Here is a 16,710-nt window from a genome sequence, read left to right as displayed (position 1 = left end):
ACTTGAGTAAACTTTTTGACATTCTTTTCTAGTGCTTTTCAGTGATGTGTGGTCAGTTTTCCCTGAGAAATAAGTCATTGCTGGCATTTTCAGTAAATGCCTTTGTGCCTCTTTCCTTATGGTGTGATGAAAGTCAAGAGTTGAGAATGGCTGCTCAGCTGGAAGGTTTTCCCAGGTTTAAATGCCTCATTTTGCCTGGAGCATCTTTCCTCTTCCCAAGGCTGATCTCTCTCTACACCTCTTCACCCATCTTCCATAAGCTGCTGCTTCTTTCATGTTTGCATGGTATCTCTGACCTGGGGCTCCACCCTTCCATTTTTTCCCATTGTCTTCCTTTATTGTCTGAACTCCCCTCCAAGTCTTCCATACTGTAAACCAGCTGGCCCATCCTGCATTGCTTGGGAGAATCATTAACTCAAAGCTAAATAAATCCCTGCTATCATTTACCAAAGAAGAGCACACTACAGAGTTGCCCATGTGAGAAGTACTTTGATCAAAGCCTGAAGCTCTTCTGGAGAACTCCCTATTTTCCCAGGGATATAAATGACGGTGTGCCTTGTAGGGGGCCCCAAAGAGAATTTCAACTATATCATGTGTTCTGTATTTTTAATCAGACTAGCCCAAAACAATCTTTCAAATTTGGTGAAAATATAACCAGCTGTCCAATTTTGTAGGATTCATTAAAAGACAGCTATTTAACATCATTTATATAGCCATGTTTGTTCTTTCTCTGCATCACCCATTGAGGTAACTGGGGGCTTTCTCTTTTAAGATGCCTATGAGGCCAGTTCTCTCTGGAGTTTTTTCTGTACTGTTCCAACCTTTTTTTTTTTTTTTTTGACACTCTTTAATATTCCTGATTGCTACAGCCATTTCCCCCACTCTTGCTCTGTTTTTTTGTTTTGTTTTGTTTTGTTTTATCTGGGGGTTCTGTTTTTTTTGTTTTGTTTTTTCCTCAAGGTTATTTGTCCCACCTACTCCATGTGATTTCCCTGATTGGTCAGAGAGGAAAGTAAGAAGCATCAACTCTCACTCACAAAGTGGACCTCAACTGCCCTCAGATGAGTGACTAACATATTCTTTAAACTCATTGAGATTCATAGAGAAAATGACACACACAGAGAATTTGAACCGTGTACATTTTTATACAATGCATTTTTATACTCCCTGCCACAGAAATCTCAAATCCTGGCCAGTGACTTTGATTCTTAGTACAACCAGTATGCATTCTTTCAAGATGAATGACAGAGGGGTTAAAAAAAAATTGCCACCTGAGAGGATACTCAACATTGCTTCATTGCTGAGGAGCATCCTGATTTAATTTGTTTGGTTCTGGGTTTTGGTGGGGGTTTTTTTGGTTGTTTTTTGTTTTTGTTTTTATTTTATTTTTTTTGTTTTCCTCTTCCTCATTCTCCTGTTCTTTACTTCCTGCTGCAGTGGGTCACCTGACAGCCACTTCTCTCTGAAGTAGATGGCTGCCAGCAGCTCCTGTGTATTGCTGTTTATCTCTTTTCACAGAGGATGTGCTTTGGCTGTGCTTAGTCAGCCAAGGGGCTGACTATTCATGACTGACTTGGAATGTCAACTTTATGCAGTAAAATAACTTGCGGGGGGATAGAGAATTTCAGCAGCAAATTTTTGAGATCAGTGGCTCAACATTTCCCTTCTATCACACAATACTTTTTTGACATTTCCTGTGACATCTGAGCCAAAACTGGGGCAAATGTGGTGGAAACTTTGTACGTATTTATTTGTACTTGCTTATTGCAAAGTTGAATGTAATTCAAGGACTAAACTTTTAAGAGCAAGTCTAATCTTCCTACACAACAGTTCCTGTAAGAATATGCCTCCAAAACACTTTGGACATAAAATCTTTCATGAAAGCTATGATTATAAAGTAGTAAATCTGATGCCACACCTGAAAATAAGACTTTCTGTGCATCACCACACTCAAATAATAAAGAACCCCTCTGCAACTGTGTATCACTGAATTTAAGACGCCCTCCATCAGAAGATACACTATTATTTTATATATGATTAAGAAAAGGAGAGGAAAACTGCCAAGTAAGCTAAGATGCAATGCTTTCTTATCCATTAATTTTAAGACCCATTCCAATTTCAGAGATGTTAAAATGTGAACAAGTGCACATATCAGAATCAATGAAATATAGTACACTCCTTTTGCATTAGAAACACTCATAGGACCTTCACTATTTGATTTGGGGGGAAAATCCTATTAATATTATGGGAATAGAGAAAATGTTTAAAATTATTCTAAGAAACAAACTCTTAGACATTTAAAGATAAACAGAGATACCTGTAATTTAAATATCCATTTTTCTTACTTTTTTTCTTATTTCTATGGGTGAGAGTCAGGGTTTTTTTGTTTGTTAGTTTGTTTTTTTAGATGTTTGCAAAATCTTTTTTTGGTACCCCAATGCAGTAAGAATACCATAAAGACAATTTTTTCATTGTTAAATGAAAAAATATATATTATTAAATATATTATTTATGATATACCTTCACTGTTAATTATGCAATTTCAACTGCATCTTTAACATCATCTCAGAAATCTGAATGAATGAAAAGTAACCATTTACAGGCACCAAAGGAAGCAGTAGGTGAATTTTGATGTTTCCTTTGGTGTAGAACTCTGAGCAAAAGTGATTCAGTACTGGAATATTAGCCGTAGCATCTAAATCTTACAGTATTTTTCTCTAAGTCTTTGTCTCTCCAGGCTGGGTGGCAATTCTGAATTGGATAAACATTCTTTTAAAAATACTTGTATTAATGCCAATTACTTGGCACAGAAAGACCTTTGAGGATGGATATTCCTGATCTCAACTAAAAATTCCCATACTTAAGTTTAGTCTTTTTTTATCTTTCAAACTTTTTTTTTTTTTTTTTGGAAAGACCTGTCTCTAGTTCTGGCTTTCCCATCCCAGATCAATTTGAGACAATTTCCATGGTTAGTTCTTAAGGAAATTTTTTCTTCTGTACTTAATTTGAGTGTTACCCTTATTTAAAGCAAGCACGGAGCTATCCAATAATTCATCTTTTAAGTTCCCCAGTTTAGTTATGTTGTTTTCTTCAAAGCTCTCAATGTCCACAACCACCATAGAAAAATTATGAGCATGTTATTTAGCCCTATGAATTACTCTTTTGTAACTCCAATTCAAAAAACAAATGGAATATTGGAGACCCATTTTTTTTTTTTTTTGGTATGTGAATTCTTGCCTTCTATTCTTTTTTTAAGTTTTTTAAAAATTTTAATCCCAGTATAGTTAATATACAGTATTATATTAGTTTCAGATGTACACTATAGTGATCAACAATTCTATACATTACTCAGTGCTCATCATGATGGAGGCTCCTCATTTTAAGGAAATTGTAAATACGAAGTTAGTTCTTAAAAGGAAAGAAAATATCCTCCATCATTTCCCACTAACAGGTATGAAAGGGTATTGTAACATTCAGTTACTGCCAATGTAACTATTTTGCTTCCCATTTTCTGGACAGATTATGGAGTGTTCTTCTTCGTGCCATGTCCTGTTCCTCTCCTATAGATATTATAGACATTGCATTAACTTGTTCTAGCCACCAAGGAAGTCACCTATATAATAAATACTGACTGACAAGGGCTATCCTAGAACCTTAAAAATTGACAAAGAAGAACTCTTCCTGCTTTACTTCCTAAGTCTAGGAGGCAAGCCAGTAGAGTATCTTTTCCAAGAAACATTGTTTACAGAATAGTTTTACTACTCTCATCAATTTCCTTATCTTCTCTACATTGTAGAGAGGGTTCTCCCTTATGGGTCTTTGTATAGGTTTTATTCCATTTTTAATTTAAGTTGTAATAATACTCTTAGGACCTGTGGAATTGAGCACTTTTTTTTTTTGATCACATGGACTAGAACTCCAATTACCTGTATTTATTAGTTGGTGAGAAAGGAGATCACATGCAAAGATCTGGAACGGTTGGGGTCCAGAGCAACTGTTGTGATCAATTTACAAAGACATTTGGCCGTAGCTGGATGCCATAGACGAAGATGGAATTACAATAATGTTGTCCAAAATTAACGGGCCGTAACTACTAAAGACGACTGCAAGGCAAACTGAATTTGGATACTGATGAGTTTGAAATGGGATACTTCATTCAGCAACTTCAGATTTATTCTGTTGCTTTTTTATAGTCTTGTTGAAAGCTTACTCTTGCCCACTGGGGCAGGGAGAAAATATATTATGAGTGATTCTGTGTACCAAGAGCTTCTACTGATGGACATATGTCTGGCCACTTGAGAACTGTGTCTAAGTGAAATACACTTACACAAGTCAATTACTAATGACAGTGCCTTTAGCAACTTCCTGAAAAGGTGGGGGCGTGATTTCTTCCATGGAGCTGACTTTAGCCAAATTCGCAGATTGCTAAAACCTGGCATTTTAAAATTTTTAATTTTTAATTTTTTAAATTTTTTCCTCATAGAACCATCATAAAATAAGCACATTACTTTTTTGGTACCCTATCATCATTATCCGAGTGTGTTAGGTTTTGTTTCTTTTTTCCATTGATACCATTCCTGTGTTTCAATCAGTGAAGTGTACTGCTTGATTTCATTTGGGATTTGTATTTGTGTTTTTGTTTTCCATTCCTTTATATTTCTTTGGTTCATAGTGTCAGAAGATGATGTTTTTTATGACAAACTGCCCTCGTTTGAAAGGCGCTGTGATGCACTGGCAGGTATGGTGCTAGCCCAGTGATCCCTAGATATCTAGACTTTAAAAATCCAAGCCATTATGCCATCTGAATGCTATAAACTTCATGGACATGCTAGTCACCTCATGAGTGTCTGGTGCCTCTCAGAAGCACCCTGTCTATTTATTGTTCATCGTGGAATTCATGCCACCAAATTTTTTTTTTTAAGTGAACCTATTAAAAAGCAGCAGGTTGCATGACAGTTTCTCAAAAGGTTTGAAGAAGGTGAGATGCCATTGCTTTGTGAATTTACAAAGGAAGGAATAATTTAACTGCTCAGAATTACATGTCCGGTGACTGCTTTTGGATTTAAAATATAATAGGACACCGTCAGTAATCTTGTTTTCTCTTTGGTACGTAGGTTAAGGGTGTTTTGTGTCTGGATGCCTAAGGTGATTCCAGGGGAGGGGACGGAAGATGTGCGGCATCTTCCATGAACTTTAAATTGATATGCAATGCTGTTGTCATTTAAAACCTAAGCTAAGTTTGATATAACCCATAACTCCGAGTTTATCTTTTTAAATATAGAAGGGGATGACATTGAAGATGAAATGGATACAGCAATTGCTAAATGACCATTTGCCCTAACTAGTGCAGTTAAAATATGCTGACGCCCCTGCATGGCCAGGAAGACTTCCGCTCCATGCGCTCAAGCACTGAGTATCAAGCTACCAGCAACACGTGCCCATCCCTTTAGGCCTCCATAGCTTTGCTTTTGCTTTCTGTTTCCCAAACTAAAACCCAAAACCAAAACATAGATTACCAGCCTTCCCCTTTTCCTGCACGCTAATGGCATGCAGTGCCTCCGCCCTCCCCCATAGTGCGATTAATGACCTGTAACTCATACTGTGTCCTTCTCTCTCCCTCTCCTTAACCTTTCCCATCCCGCTTCAACTCCTGGCCATACAGAGAATGAACAGCCTTCCCTCGTTTGGTTTGACAGAGGAAAGTTTTATTTGACTTTTGAAGGTAAGTAGTACATAGCATACCAGATTCTAATTGATACCCCTCATCCTTTTTTTCCCGTCTGCATTTCCAAATCCCAGTTCTCTTCAAAAGACCTGGTCGCACCTTCTATATACAAATGCTATGGCTACTTAGAAAATATGAAATACTAAAGAAAATATGACATGAATTTGGTTTGTATGGGATCTTCAATTTTTCATATTAAAAAAAAACGAAGCCAATTTGCAGTCAATATTGGTTACTTAATTGTGTGAAATTGGAAAAAAAAACAACAAACAAACACCTTTTTTGGCCAAGGAACTTAACTCTGTCAACCAGGGCTCTTTCCTGACTCTTGCAGATGCAATACAACAAATGTAAGGATGTTTTTGGTTGGAACTGGCATTTAATTTTGTTTTGGGTAAATAATATTTCAGATACAACATCCATTATTGTAAAACATAAATATGTATACATATTCTTATGACAAGGAATGCTGCATAGGAGATCAGAAAAATGAGGAAAAGAACAAAAAGGAGTGTTGTAGTAAATTCTATTTTCATCTACTGAAATTGCAACTGACATGGCTGTAGGAAAATGGACAACTATCGCTGGACTTGCCATTTTAGAAGATTAAGGTGAATTTACATAAATATAATGTCAGATATTTAACCTCAATGTTGGATAATTTGTTATACTCTGAATTAAGGATTAGCATTCTTCTGTTTTATGTTAAATTCTAAATCATTTTAACAGGCCAGGCATTTGATAAAAAATCTTATTTAAGTTAATTGTGGGGAAAATTTAAGTAATTATATTGTGGGTGGTCTCATCCGTAAATATTTATCACTTAAGTCCCTACTTTCTACCATTTTAAATAGCTAAATTTCTCCTAGGATCAAAAGTGGGCCAGAATGTATTCTACTGCAGAGTCGAATCTAAACATTGAACTTGTCTTTGTGTTCCAGGACAGCAAAAAGCAATTTCCTAACTTGAGTGTGTGTTTTATCACAATTTTAAAAATCACAATGACTGATAAAGGTTTTTAAGTAGCGCGTGAGGTGGGTTGTTTTTTTTTTTTTCTCTCAGGGGCGAATTTTCTGTGCAAGATGGTCCTAGAGGTGGAAGTCCTTAGCTGGGAGTAGCTTGGGTAGCAACAGAAAAGAATGATCTGATTTAAAGCTTTCCAAATACCTGATGTCCTGTCCTGGCTCAGGTGGAGGACAGGTGGATAGGTAATCTTCAGGGGAGGATGCATCTTTCCCACGTGATGTCAGAAGCCTTCCTCGCCTCGGGTCATTACTTTTGTAATAACCAAGATGCAAAATCCACAAACTTATGACCTTCTAAGCCAAACTTATGACCTTCTAAGCTTTCTCTTTGAATCTGATGGAATTAAAAAGTGCCCAGGGGTCTTTTTACTGATCAGCACATCTCAAAAGGAGAAGCTACGGTTGAATAGGTTGGTAATCCCCAAGTACAGCAAATCCCTGCATATATAAAGGCCCTCTCTCTGGTTTGGGCTGGCCGCAGCAGAATAATTTACCCTGTTTTAACCAGGGAATTGAACAATACGCTACTGCCAACCCTGCCTCAAATAATTGGGGCCCCACAAAAAAAACAAACAAACAACTTCCATGGTGTTTGTTGTTTCTGTTTGTTTTGGTTTTAGAGTATCTATTGGCTCATTTGCTTGTGTTTGAGTTTGGGTTTCTTTAAATGGAGAGACAGACTTTTTTTGAAGATACCTCTCTAAAGACAATTTTAGGTTGTTGGTTTGTTTTTAAAAATATATATTATCAATCAAATATAAGTATTAATAACTGTGGAATAAAAATGTGAACTACCTTTTTTTTCATTTTAGGAAAATATAATTATAACATATAATATAAAACATAATATTAGGTATCTAAAGTTGGTAACATAGCCATTCTAATTAATAAGATCTGAATTTCATAAGCATCTTGATTTAGACCAAGAAAGTCATGCAAGAAGGTGTTTCAATAGAAATAAATCGGAATCTCTAGTACCATGTTACCTTCATCTTGGACTTTGCGCAAGTCAAGGACGTATTAGAAAGGGCTTCCCGAGGGACTGTGGGAGCAGCCATATCACAAATATATGCCCCTACTTATCTCACTGAGAAATGCTTATGCAGATAAAAGTACATTAAAATGAACTTCAGGACTTAGAAGAAACTAAACATGACACTTTGCCACCTGAACAAGAATGACTATGTTTTAAGAATAGAGAAGGGTAGGGGCACCTGGGTGGCTCAGTCAGTTAATCGTCTTAGTTTCAGCTCAGATCATGATCTCAGCGTCACAAGATCAAGCCCCGCATCAGCTCCATGCTCAGTGCACCATCTGCTTGTCCCTCTCCCTCCCTCTCAGCCTCTCCCACTTTGCTCCCCGCCCCCAAAATAAATAAATAAAATCTTTAAAAAAAAAAAGAATGGAGAAGGTTTGTTTTCACCATTTATGTACATTAGCCTCAGGTATTTTTAACTAGTGTAAGCTGGAAGGATTTCTTTTTAATTTTCTGCTGTGATGATAAAGGACATGGAAATCACCTTGAGAATAGTGCCCCTACCCAAATTTTAAACTCCAAAAGGACCGTCATTCAACATGTCCCATCGAATAGCACTTCTAGCATATTCTTCTAGGGCACTCTGGTTTTACCCACATTTGTTATTATTCATATCATTTTCTTCAATGCTTCGTTCAGGGAATACAGAAGAAGAAGATTCCCAGGTCGTATTACTCACCTGTTCTAAACAACTTTTAAATCATTATTTATTGGCATCTAAATAGTGCTTTTATAGTGTTCAAAACCTTAGCTGGTCTCATTCATACAGTGCTCTAGGCATTATAGTTACTCAGTAAGTGTTTGAGCCACTAAACCAACCAACCAACTAATGAACATTGGCTTATGAATTTATTTGCAAACAAACATGATATGCTTCATACTTTCAAATTTGATTTAACAAAAAAGGTAGAAAGGTGTTAAACAATGGTTCTAAACCAAAAGAGTTCCAAAGCTTTTCTTAGTGTTTCACTTTGATAAACAGTTTCACTAATATCTTAACCTATTTAAGTTGGGTTTTAAAAAAAATAAAGGTTGCAAAAGATAATAAATTAATTCATCCAAGAGTATGAAGCTATCACGTATTCTTCTGAGATGGAAAGAAAGGAAAGATATTTCCATGACAAATAGAAGATGTGACCATTAGACATTTGAACAATTCCCTAGAACATTTTAACATGAAGATGTTTCCAGAAATGTGCTGTCCCTCTCTGTTTAGCTTATTTAACTACAAAATCATCTTGTATTTGGTAATGAAAAACAAACAAACAAAAAACCTTGCAACCATTCTTAAGTGTCATTGTGTCTGAATAGCATCTCCATCCTCTGTGCATACAGCCTCTTGCACACTCATCTCTAGACTGTTCTGTGCTCCCGTTATTGCTCTTACCCGTATCACGCCTTCAGGAATGTCACATCCTTAGCAACACCCTCCTCTACATCCGCAGGCTCTCTGCCAGCCTCGCCCACCTGTTTCCTTAACTGAATCCCAGCTCTCTTCAGAGACCATCACTTCTGTAGCACTCTCCCTGGAAAGTTCTGTGGGCCATATGTCATGGGACTACAAGGCACTGTTTGGATTCTCCCAATTCCCTGTTGCCACTTCCAGACCACCTCCTGTTGTGCCTATGTGCAACCCACCTGATAATTCGACTGCCTACCACTCCTTCTTGCCATCCACTGCTGACCTTCTTGTCCTCTGCATTTAACTGCAGGCTTAGAGATGCTGGAAGCCCTTTTTAACCCTCTTCTTCACCTTGCTTCATAGCTTTATCCTGTGACATAGACTGATGTGGATGACCCATCCAACACCCTGGTTTTAGGGCCTCTTTGACTTCTTCAGCTCCAACACACTTTCTATCCACGCTGCTCAGTAATCCACACCTCTGGCCACATCTTGGAAATGATCCCCACTGGCAAGTGTCATTTTGGGAGATGAATCCTGAGTTTGAATGACACATGCCTGGGCACAGAAGTAGATTACATAACGGCATTTCCCATCTGACTGGAGTTACCAAATAGAGAATTAATGAGATCAGCACAAAGCCCCAGAAAGAAGAGTTGCTATGTGTAGACAATTTTAAAAGCTGAAGCATAAGTTAAATTGTTCCCTAGAGCAGGAAAAGGGAACTAGGGTCAATGATGAATAGAAGAGAAAAGGTAAAGAATATCCACGCATGCATTCCTCTATGCAGTGGTTAATAAGCCTTCCATGACGTCCTCTGAGCTCTAAGCCCGTGTGCAGGAGTGATGGAGGGAAAATGCTTCTTCTGCCTTCAAGGAATTCACAAGAAATGGAGGAGATGGGCACTTCCTACAAAAGGCATACTATAGCAACAGTCGTAATAGAATGCAAAAAAGTGCTGGAAACGTTTGAATAGTGGATAGACTTTAACCGGGAAGAATCTGGAACAACTTCTGGAGGCACAGGGACTTGGGCTGACTGACAAAATTTGGGGATTTACTGAAGCAGTTCGAGAGAAGTAGTAGGGATCGACAGTACCGTTTTCATCTTGAGCTTTGAAAAACACCGTCAAAGTAGCATCATTTGAAATCTACTAGGATGCGGAAAGGAGTGAAATCTTGCGTCCCGATACACAGGGAGAAAGGTGCTGTTGTAAACCAGGAGAAAGGGATCTCCAAGACAACTAGAAAAAAATGAGTTACTTTTGGGACCTCTCAACCTAAAGGTCCTGCACCTTCCATGTAGATGAGTCCAGGAGTAAACAGATTGTGCAAATGTGGGAGTCATTTGCTTAGAGATAAGGACTGAATCCATAGAGGTAAGGGTTTAACCTTGGGGCATGCTTGCATTCAGGAGCCAGATTGGAAAAAGAATGCATTGTGACTTGGGACTTTCTTTATTGTATCCTTTCTTTAAATAACCACACAAATATTAGTGATTAATTTTTAATGCATGATATTCAGTGGATATGCTTTTGTGGAATGTATCACATGCCTAGACCTTTTACTGGTCTTTTGTCTCGCAGTTGTCTTTGCTCTAAGGAATGGCTAACTGGCTGACCCAGTTGCACTCTCGTGACGGTTAACCTAAGTACCAGATAGGAAAATTGCAGACATCAAGACTAGAAGGAAAATACCAGCTTTTAGTTGGCTGTTATTGCACGTACAAGTCAACGTAGAGATGACACACTGCCTCCTTTCTCCAACTGCTTCCCATCAAAGCCTTTGTCCTCCTTGGGGGTGTGTCCTCGAGCGTCTTCAAGGACCTTACCACCCTTTATCTCTGCCTCCTTTTTCTTCCCTCTGACACACAGATAGGAACACTCAAAACTGAACATCATATGAGACTAAGCATATTTTAGTATTTCTTGTGTACATCAAATAAAAATTTAATGACTTGTCTAAATCTTAAAAATAATTGAATAATAAATTTTGGATTTCCTTGCCTATGAATAGAAAGAAAACTGTTTTTTATAGGACACTTCATTTTTCTTTTTCCAGGAAGCAGGAGCTCTTGCAAAATACTGTGATGTTCCCTACCTATCCTCATAATAAACTTATAGCCACATCTGTCATGTTCAAAAGAAGGAATTTGTTGTCTTTTATGATATTGTAGAGTTTGACTTGAAATATTCCTCATGGCAGCTCAAATATGTATATGCCTCGATGTGCTCATAGTCACTCTGCTTTGGCCAGAATAAGGACTGTCTTCATATGTTTATATGGAGACAGAGCGTACACACACACACACACACACACACACACACACACATATGTTTATGTACACACACAACACACACAAATATATGTGAAATTGATTGATGGGTGCATAGCAAAATGCTATGGTTTTCTATGTTTATTAATTCTGCAGTAGGTAGGTGGTATCTGATAGGGAAAACAATGAACAAATCTGTGGAATAAGGCTTTGATAATATTGCTATAGGGACAGATATTATTATGGATATATTCATTCAATCAGCAAGTGTTCATTGAGTCCCTACTATGTGCACGGTACTATGAAATGTATTAGGTTTACAGTAGTGAACAAGAAAGACATGTTCCTCCCTTCATGGAGCATAGAATCAGACATTAAACAAATAGTTACAATAATGTGCAGAGATTGTTATATTCAGAAGTAGGTATTTTGGAGGCACCCAGCAGGGAGACCTAACCTGGCCTAGAAGTTAGGGAGAGCTTCCAAAGGAAAAGATGAGAGTGCTATTTAAGTCTACACAGAGTCTGCTTTGAAGAAATATAAAATGTCGCTGAGTTAGAATTTTTTTTTTCTAGAATTTATTTATTTATTTGACAGAGAGAGAGACAGCAAGAGAGGGAACACAAGCAGGGGGAGTGGGAGAAGGAGAAGCAGGCTTCCCGCGGAGCAGGGAGCCCGATGCAGGGCTTGATCCCAGGGTTCTGGGATCATGACCTGAGCCGAAGGCAGATGCTCAACGACTGAGCCACCCAGGCACCCCGAGTTAGAGTTCTGATATAAAATCTTACTTAATGTAAAAATGTTAACCTACTGGTATATTGGGTATTATCCTAGATACTAAAAATAGAAGAAGAGTCCCCAATTGATTTATATGTTTACTCTCAGCACATTGACAGGCACACACGTACACACACAGAGAGAAAAATATATGTTATATGTAGAGAATGAAAGAGAATGTATACACCTGTATATATGGAGAGAAAAAGTGTCTGTGTGTGCATGCGTGTGTGTGCACACATTGGCTCCGGAATTAACCCTCCAGGTCTGAATTATAGCCTCAGCATCTATGCAACTTTAGGTAAGTTACCTAATTTTCAAAGTTTCAGTTTCCTCCTGTGGAAATCAGAATAGCAATGGCACCTTGTGCATAAGGTTGAAGTCACGATTAAATGGTCAAGTACTGAGGTCAGTGCATGCGAGGCGCTCAATAACCATTAGCTACTAGCACGAGTCTCCAACTTCACACTTCCCTTGCTTGTAACATGGCTGTGTTTTGTATAGTTTTTGCCTGCTTTGGAGAAGATTGGGTTGTAGCACTCTAGCCTTCATCCACATAAAACATGTTGCCAAACTTGGTCTGCTGTGAGTTGCTATGCGGCCTCCCTCCTCATCAGCAGGGACAAGGAGCAATCTTTTCCCCTCTGCTTATGGAACAGGAGAATGATTTGGAAGCAGAATGCATCCTCCCTGCTGTACATCTCCCGCCTCCACCAGAACCTATCATTAAAGCTGACTTGTGGAGACTAGTGATCTGGCTGGTGATACCCTCCTCGGGGTGCTGTGTTTATGCTGATGGGAGATGCTGGAAGAAAATCTGTTACCGTCTCTTTTATTAAAGGGTTTGTAAATCATGGCATTTCAGCAGATTTGACAAGTAATTTCAAACTTCCTGAGAAAAAGAATGGAGAAGCTGAGAATCACTGGCGGGGGGCGGGGAGGGAGCTGCTTTACCTTTGCATAGTTGCGAGCCTTCATCATGCGATAGCCTTTTTTTTTTTTTTTCATTATTATTATGTGTCCTCTAAGACATAAATTAAGTCTGCCCATCCATTATACTCTGGACTCCAGCCACCCCAGACATAGAAGAACCCCTGGCCACCCCCTTCAGAGAGGAAAGCTGACATAATGATTGAAGAAGTGATTCAAAGAGGTGGTGTCAAGACTCAAGAGAATCTCCCATTTCTAAGCCACTTCATGGATGTGGAATGAATAGATTTTAGTCAGTCCTTTGTGACAGGTCTTTGTGAACTATAAAGTACTATATGCATGTAATCATTTCCTAAAACAATCATTGCCATTAATGAATGTTTAAAACGTGCTAAGAATTTTGCATTCATTGTTTCATTTATTAGTCCCAGATTGATTTGGGTTCATCAAGATATGGCATTTAAGACAGAGCATTAAGAGAAGCCATTGCCCTTAAGATTTTCACACTTTTGTGTCTTCAACTATTTTGCAACATACATATGGCAGTAATTTCTGCCAGAGCATGGAATTTTAGCAGCCAGAAGTCTCCTGGACTTGTTCCACTTCTGCTGGCTATTTTGTACTAAGTCACCAGGACGTGAGTAAATATGGCCTTGGGATCTCTTTTCCTGCTGGCACACCTTCACAGACAGCACGTGCTATTTACCATTGTGTTTCTTGATCTTATATTCAGAATAATTACAACATGCCTTCCCCCTAAGTTCTGATTTAGAGGCTTGAAATGTGCCTCTGAGAAAGCACGAAAGGTTATTCTGGAGAAGTGTCCCAAAGGAGCAAGGATGATGTTAATTTTTCAAGGATGTTTTGGTGACTTTTGAGAGTTGCAGTCGTCATTGAAGCATGAGGCCAGGAAGAGGAAGCATGAGTTATTCAATGCTGATTATTCCTTTCCTTAGATTTTGCCTTTTTTTGGACTCTGCTCGCAGCCCATTCCCCATGAAACTGGCAGCTCAAATCACAGGCTTTCAGACAGGTCAGACCACAGTGGCATTCTCCATGCCTCTCCATTCATAAATATCAGCCCCCAGGGGAATAACTTTTAATAGTGTTCAAAATCACCCCCCAGCATCCACTTTTTAACTATAAGAACAAAGAACCATTCAAAAAAAATAAAGGAGAAATGTAGAAACCTCAGTGGTATTTAAGATCTAAATCCCAATTTCTATTTATATATTTTGCCACAATACCAAAGTAATGCGTGCTCATTATAGAAAATTTAGAAAAACAGAAAAATATAAAGAAAATGAAATAGCCTACAGTCTAATAACCATGGATAACCACTGTTTTCACTTTGGTGTATATCATTTCTAGCATTTTTCATGTGATGTGACTGTGTGCGTGTATGCATGTGTAGTGTGCATTTTTATAATTATGCATCCTTTTATTTTAACATATGATAATGTCCACTATGCCATTCAAATGTATTTTAAAATAGCTCACAATTTGCTTTATTCTGATCATGAGATCGATTTAAGCATATTATTTTTTAAAATTCACACACTATGGAAAGTATACATAAAGGAGTAAATACAGAGAGAGAAGGAAATCCTGCTGTTTGCAGCCACATGTATGGATTTTGGGGGCATTTGCTAAGTGAAATAAGCCAGACAGAGAAAGATAAATACTGCATGATTTCACTTATATGTGGAATCTCAAACAAAAACAAAAGCAAGTCAAACTTACAGAAACAGAAAATAGAAAAGTGGTAGCCTGGGGCTGGCAGGTGAGGGAAATAGGGAGAAGTTGATAAAAGGGTACAAACTTTCAACTATACAATGAATCAGGTCTGAGGCTCTACTGCATAAGATGGTGACTATGGTTGGCAGTACTGTATTGTACAATTGAAATTTGCTAAGAGAGTAGAACTTAAATGTTCTCACATATAGGTAAGGTGATGAATGTGTTCATTAACTAGATGGGAGGAATCTTTTCACAATGTATATATCAGATCATCATGATGTGCACTTTAAATTTCTTACAATTTTGTTTCTCAATTATACTTCAATAAAGCTGAAAGGGGAGAAAAAGATCCTACAACTATATAAAAAAAAAGTAAATACCACACTGATCATACTTTTGAGAGATTAGTAGAGATGACATTTTTAACGTTTGTTGAAAAATCTTAAAGAACAGCCTTTCTCTATAGATATCTATACACACACGTGTGTGTTACATTTGCTTGATTCCAAAGGGCTATCCTTTAGGATATGTTCCACTGGTTTAATAATGATTTGGGGGGTGCAAAATAAACTTCATTAAATGTAGGAAAGCATTTTTTCTAACCAATAATAGACCCAATGCAAGCCACCATCTAAAGTATAACAATTAGAAATTGAGTCTAAACCTTTTTCATATTCCGAATAAAAGATGGATCTAAATCAATTCTGGCCATCAGCGGTTAGGTTTTTATGCTGCATGGTCATAACCTTGACCTCTTTCTTCTCTTTGACCCTGATAGTTTAAGTTGGGGGCACATCAAAAATTCCAGACTTTTATCTGCATTAGTATTCCTGAGTTTATTTATAAATTGCCAAACGTAAACAGCTTTTTTGAAAGTCATCTAGAAGTTTTTGACAGATACAGTTTTGGCACCTGAGTTATATATTCTTACATGATGCATAATTCAGTCATAACCTACTTGTGCCATCTTTCAGAACTCTGTGGTTTAGTTTACAAAGGATGTGGCGGTTTCTCCTGCTTGCAGTTGCGTAGCCTGGTATGTGACAGTTTATCTCGTGTGTACAAGTAACTTCTCACTTTATTACTGCAGCAGATGAAATTTTTTTAAAAGTATTTTAAGGGGAAAGAAGGGTCCAAATGTAAGTTAAAATGTAATCATGAGAGGCTACCAATCCAAGTAACTCAGCTCAACCAAGGAGACTGTGAGGTGAGCTGGTAACTTTTACTCGTGGTGACATTCCCACAAGTAGAAAGACAATGGTGGAACCTGCTCTGTTAGCAGCCGCCTGGTTTCTTTCGACATCATTTAGAAGATGCATCTCAACTTCAGAAATGTTACAATGTTTTCAAAAGTATTTCTTAAGCTCAAGGAAAGCTGTTACCTAGAATTTTATGCAATAGAATATATAATCTGCCCTATAATCTTCAGTCAATAGTAATCATTTCTCTTTTTTTAAAAGATTGATTGATTGATTGATTGATTGATTGATTGATTGATTGAGAGAGAGAGAGAGAGAGAGAACACGCACATGCCAGTGGGGGTAGGGGCAGAGAGAGAGGGAGAGAGAATCTCCAGCAGACTCTGTGTTGAGCTCAGAGCTTGAAGCGGGGCTCTATCTCCCGATGCTAAGATCACAACCTGAGCCGAAACCAAGAGTCAGACGCTCAACAGACTGAGCCACCCAGGTGCCCCAATAGAAGCCATTTCAACTTAATATATGTAGAGTGTGTGCGTGTGTGTGTGTGTGTGTGCATATATACACATACATCTGTATAACCATGTTAATGGTTCCATAGTATT

The 16,710-nt window shown here is 38.0% G+C and overlaps 1 protein-coding gene across 1 annotated transcript in view; it reads left to right on the top strand.

Annotated features, from left to right (window-relative positions):
• SGIP1 (SH3GL interacting endocytic adaptor 1) overlaps window positions 1-16,710 on the top strand; it is a 182,574-nt gene that overhangs the window by 134,204 nt on the left and 31,660 nt on the right. The window contains exons 19-20 of the mRNA XM_088022846.1: window positions 4,673-4,738; window positions 5,663-5,722. Of these exons, the coding sequence (XP_087878972.1) occupies window positions 4,673-4,738; window positions 5,663-5,722 (126 nt within the window). The remainder of the gene's footprint in view (window positions 1-4,672; window positions 4,739-5,662; window positions 5,723-16,710) is intronic.

The sequence above is a fragment of the Eumetopias jubatus genome, unplaced genomic scaffold (genome assembly GCF_037043125.1).
Source record: "Eumetopias jubatus isolate StellerSeaLion01/CBP00866 unplaced genomic scaffold, mEumJub1_p1.0 scaffold_4, whole genome shotgun sequence".
Classification (NCBI taxonomy): domain Eukaryota; kingdom Metazoa; phylum Chordata; class Mammalia; order Carnivora; family Otariidae; genus Eumetopias; species Eumetopias jubatus.
Note: the sequence above shows the minus strand (reverse complement) of the source record. Positions and strands in the feature narration are given on the sequence as shown.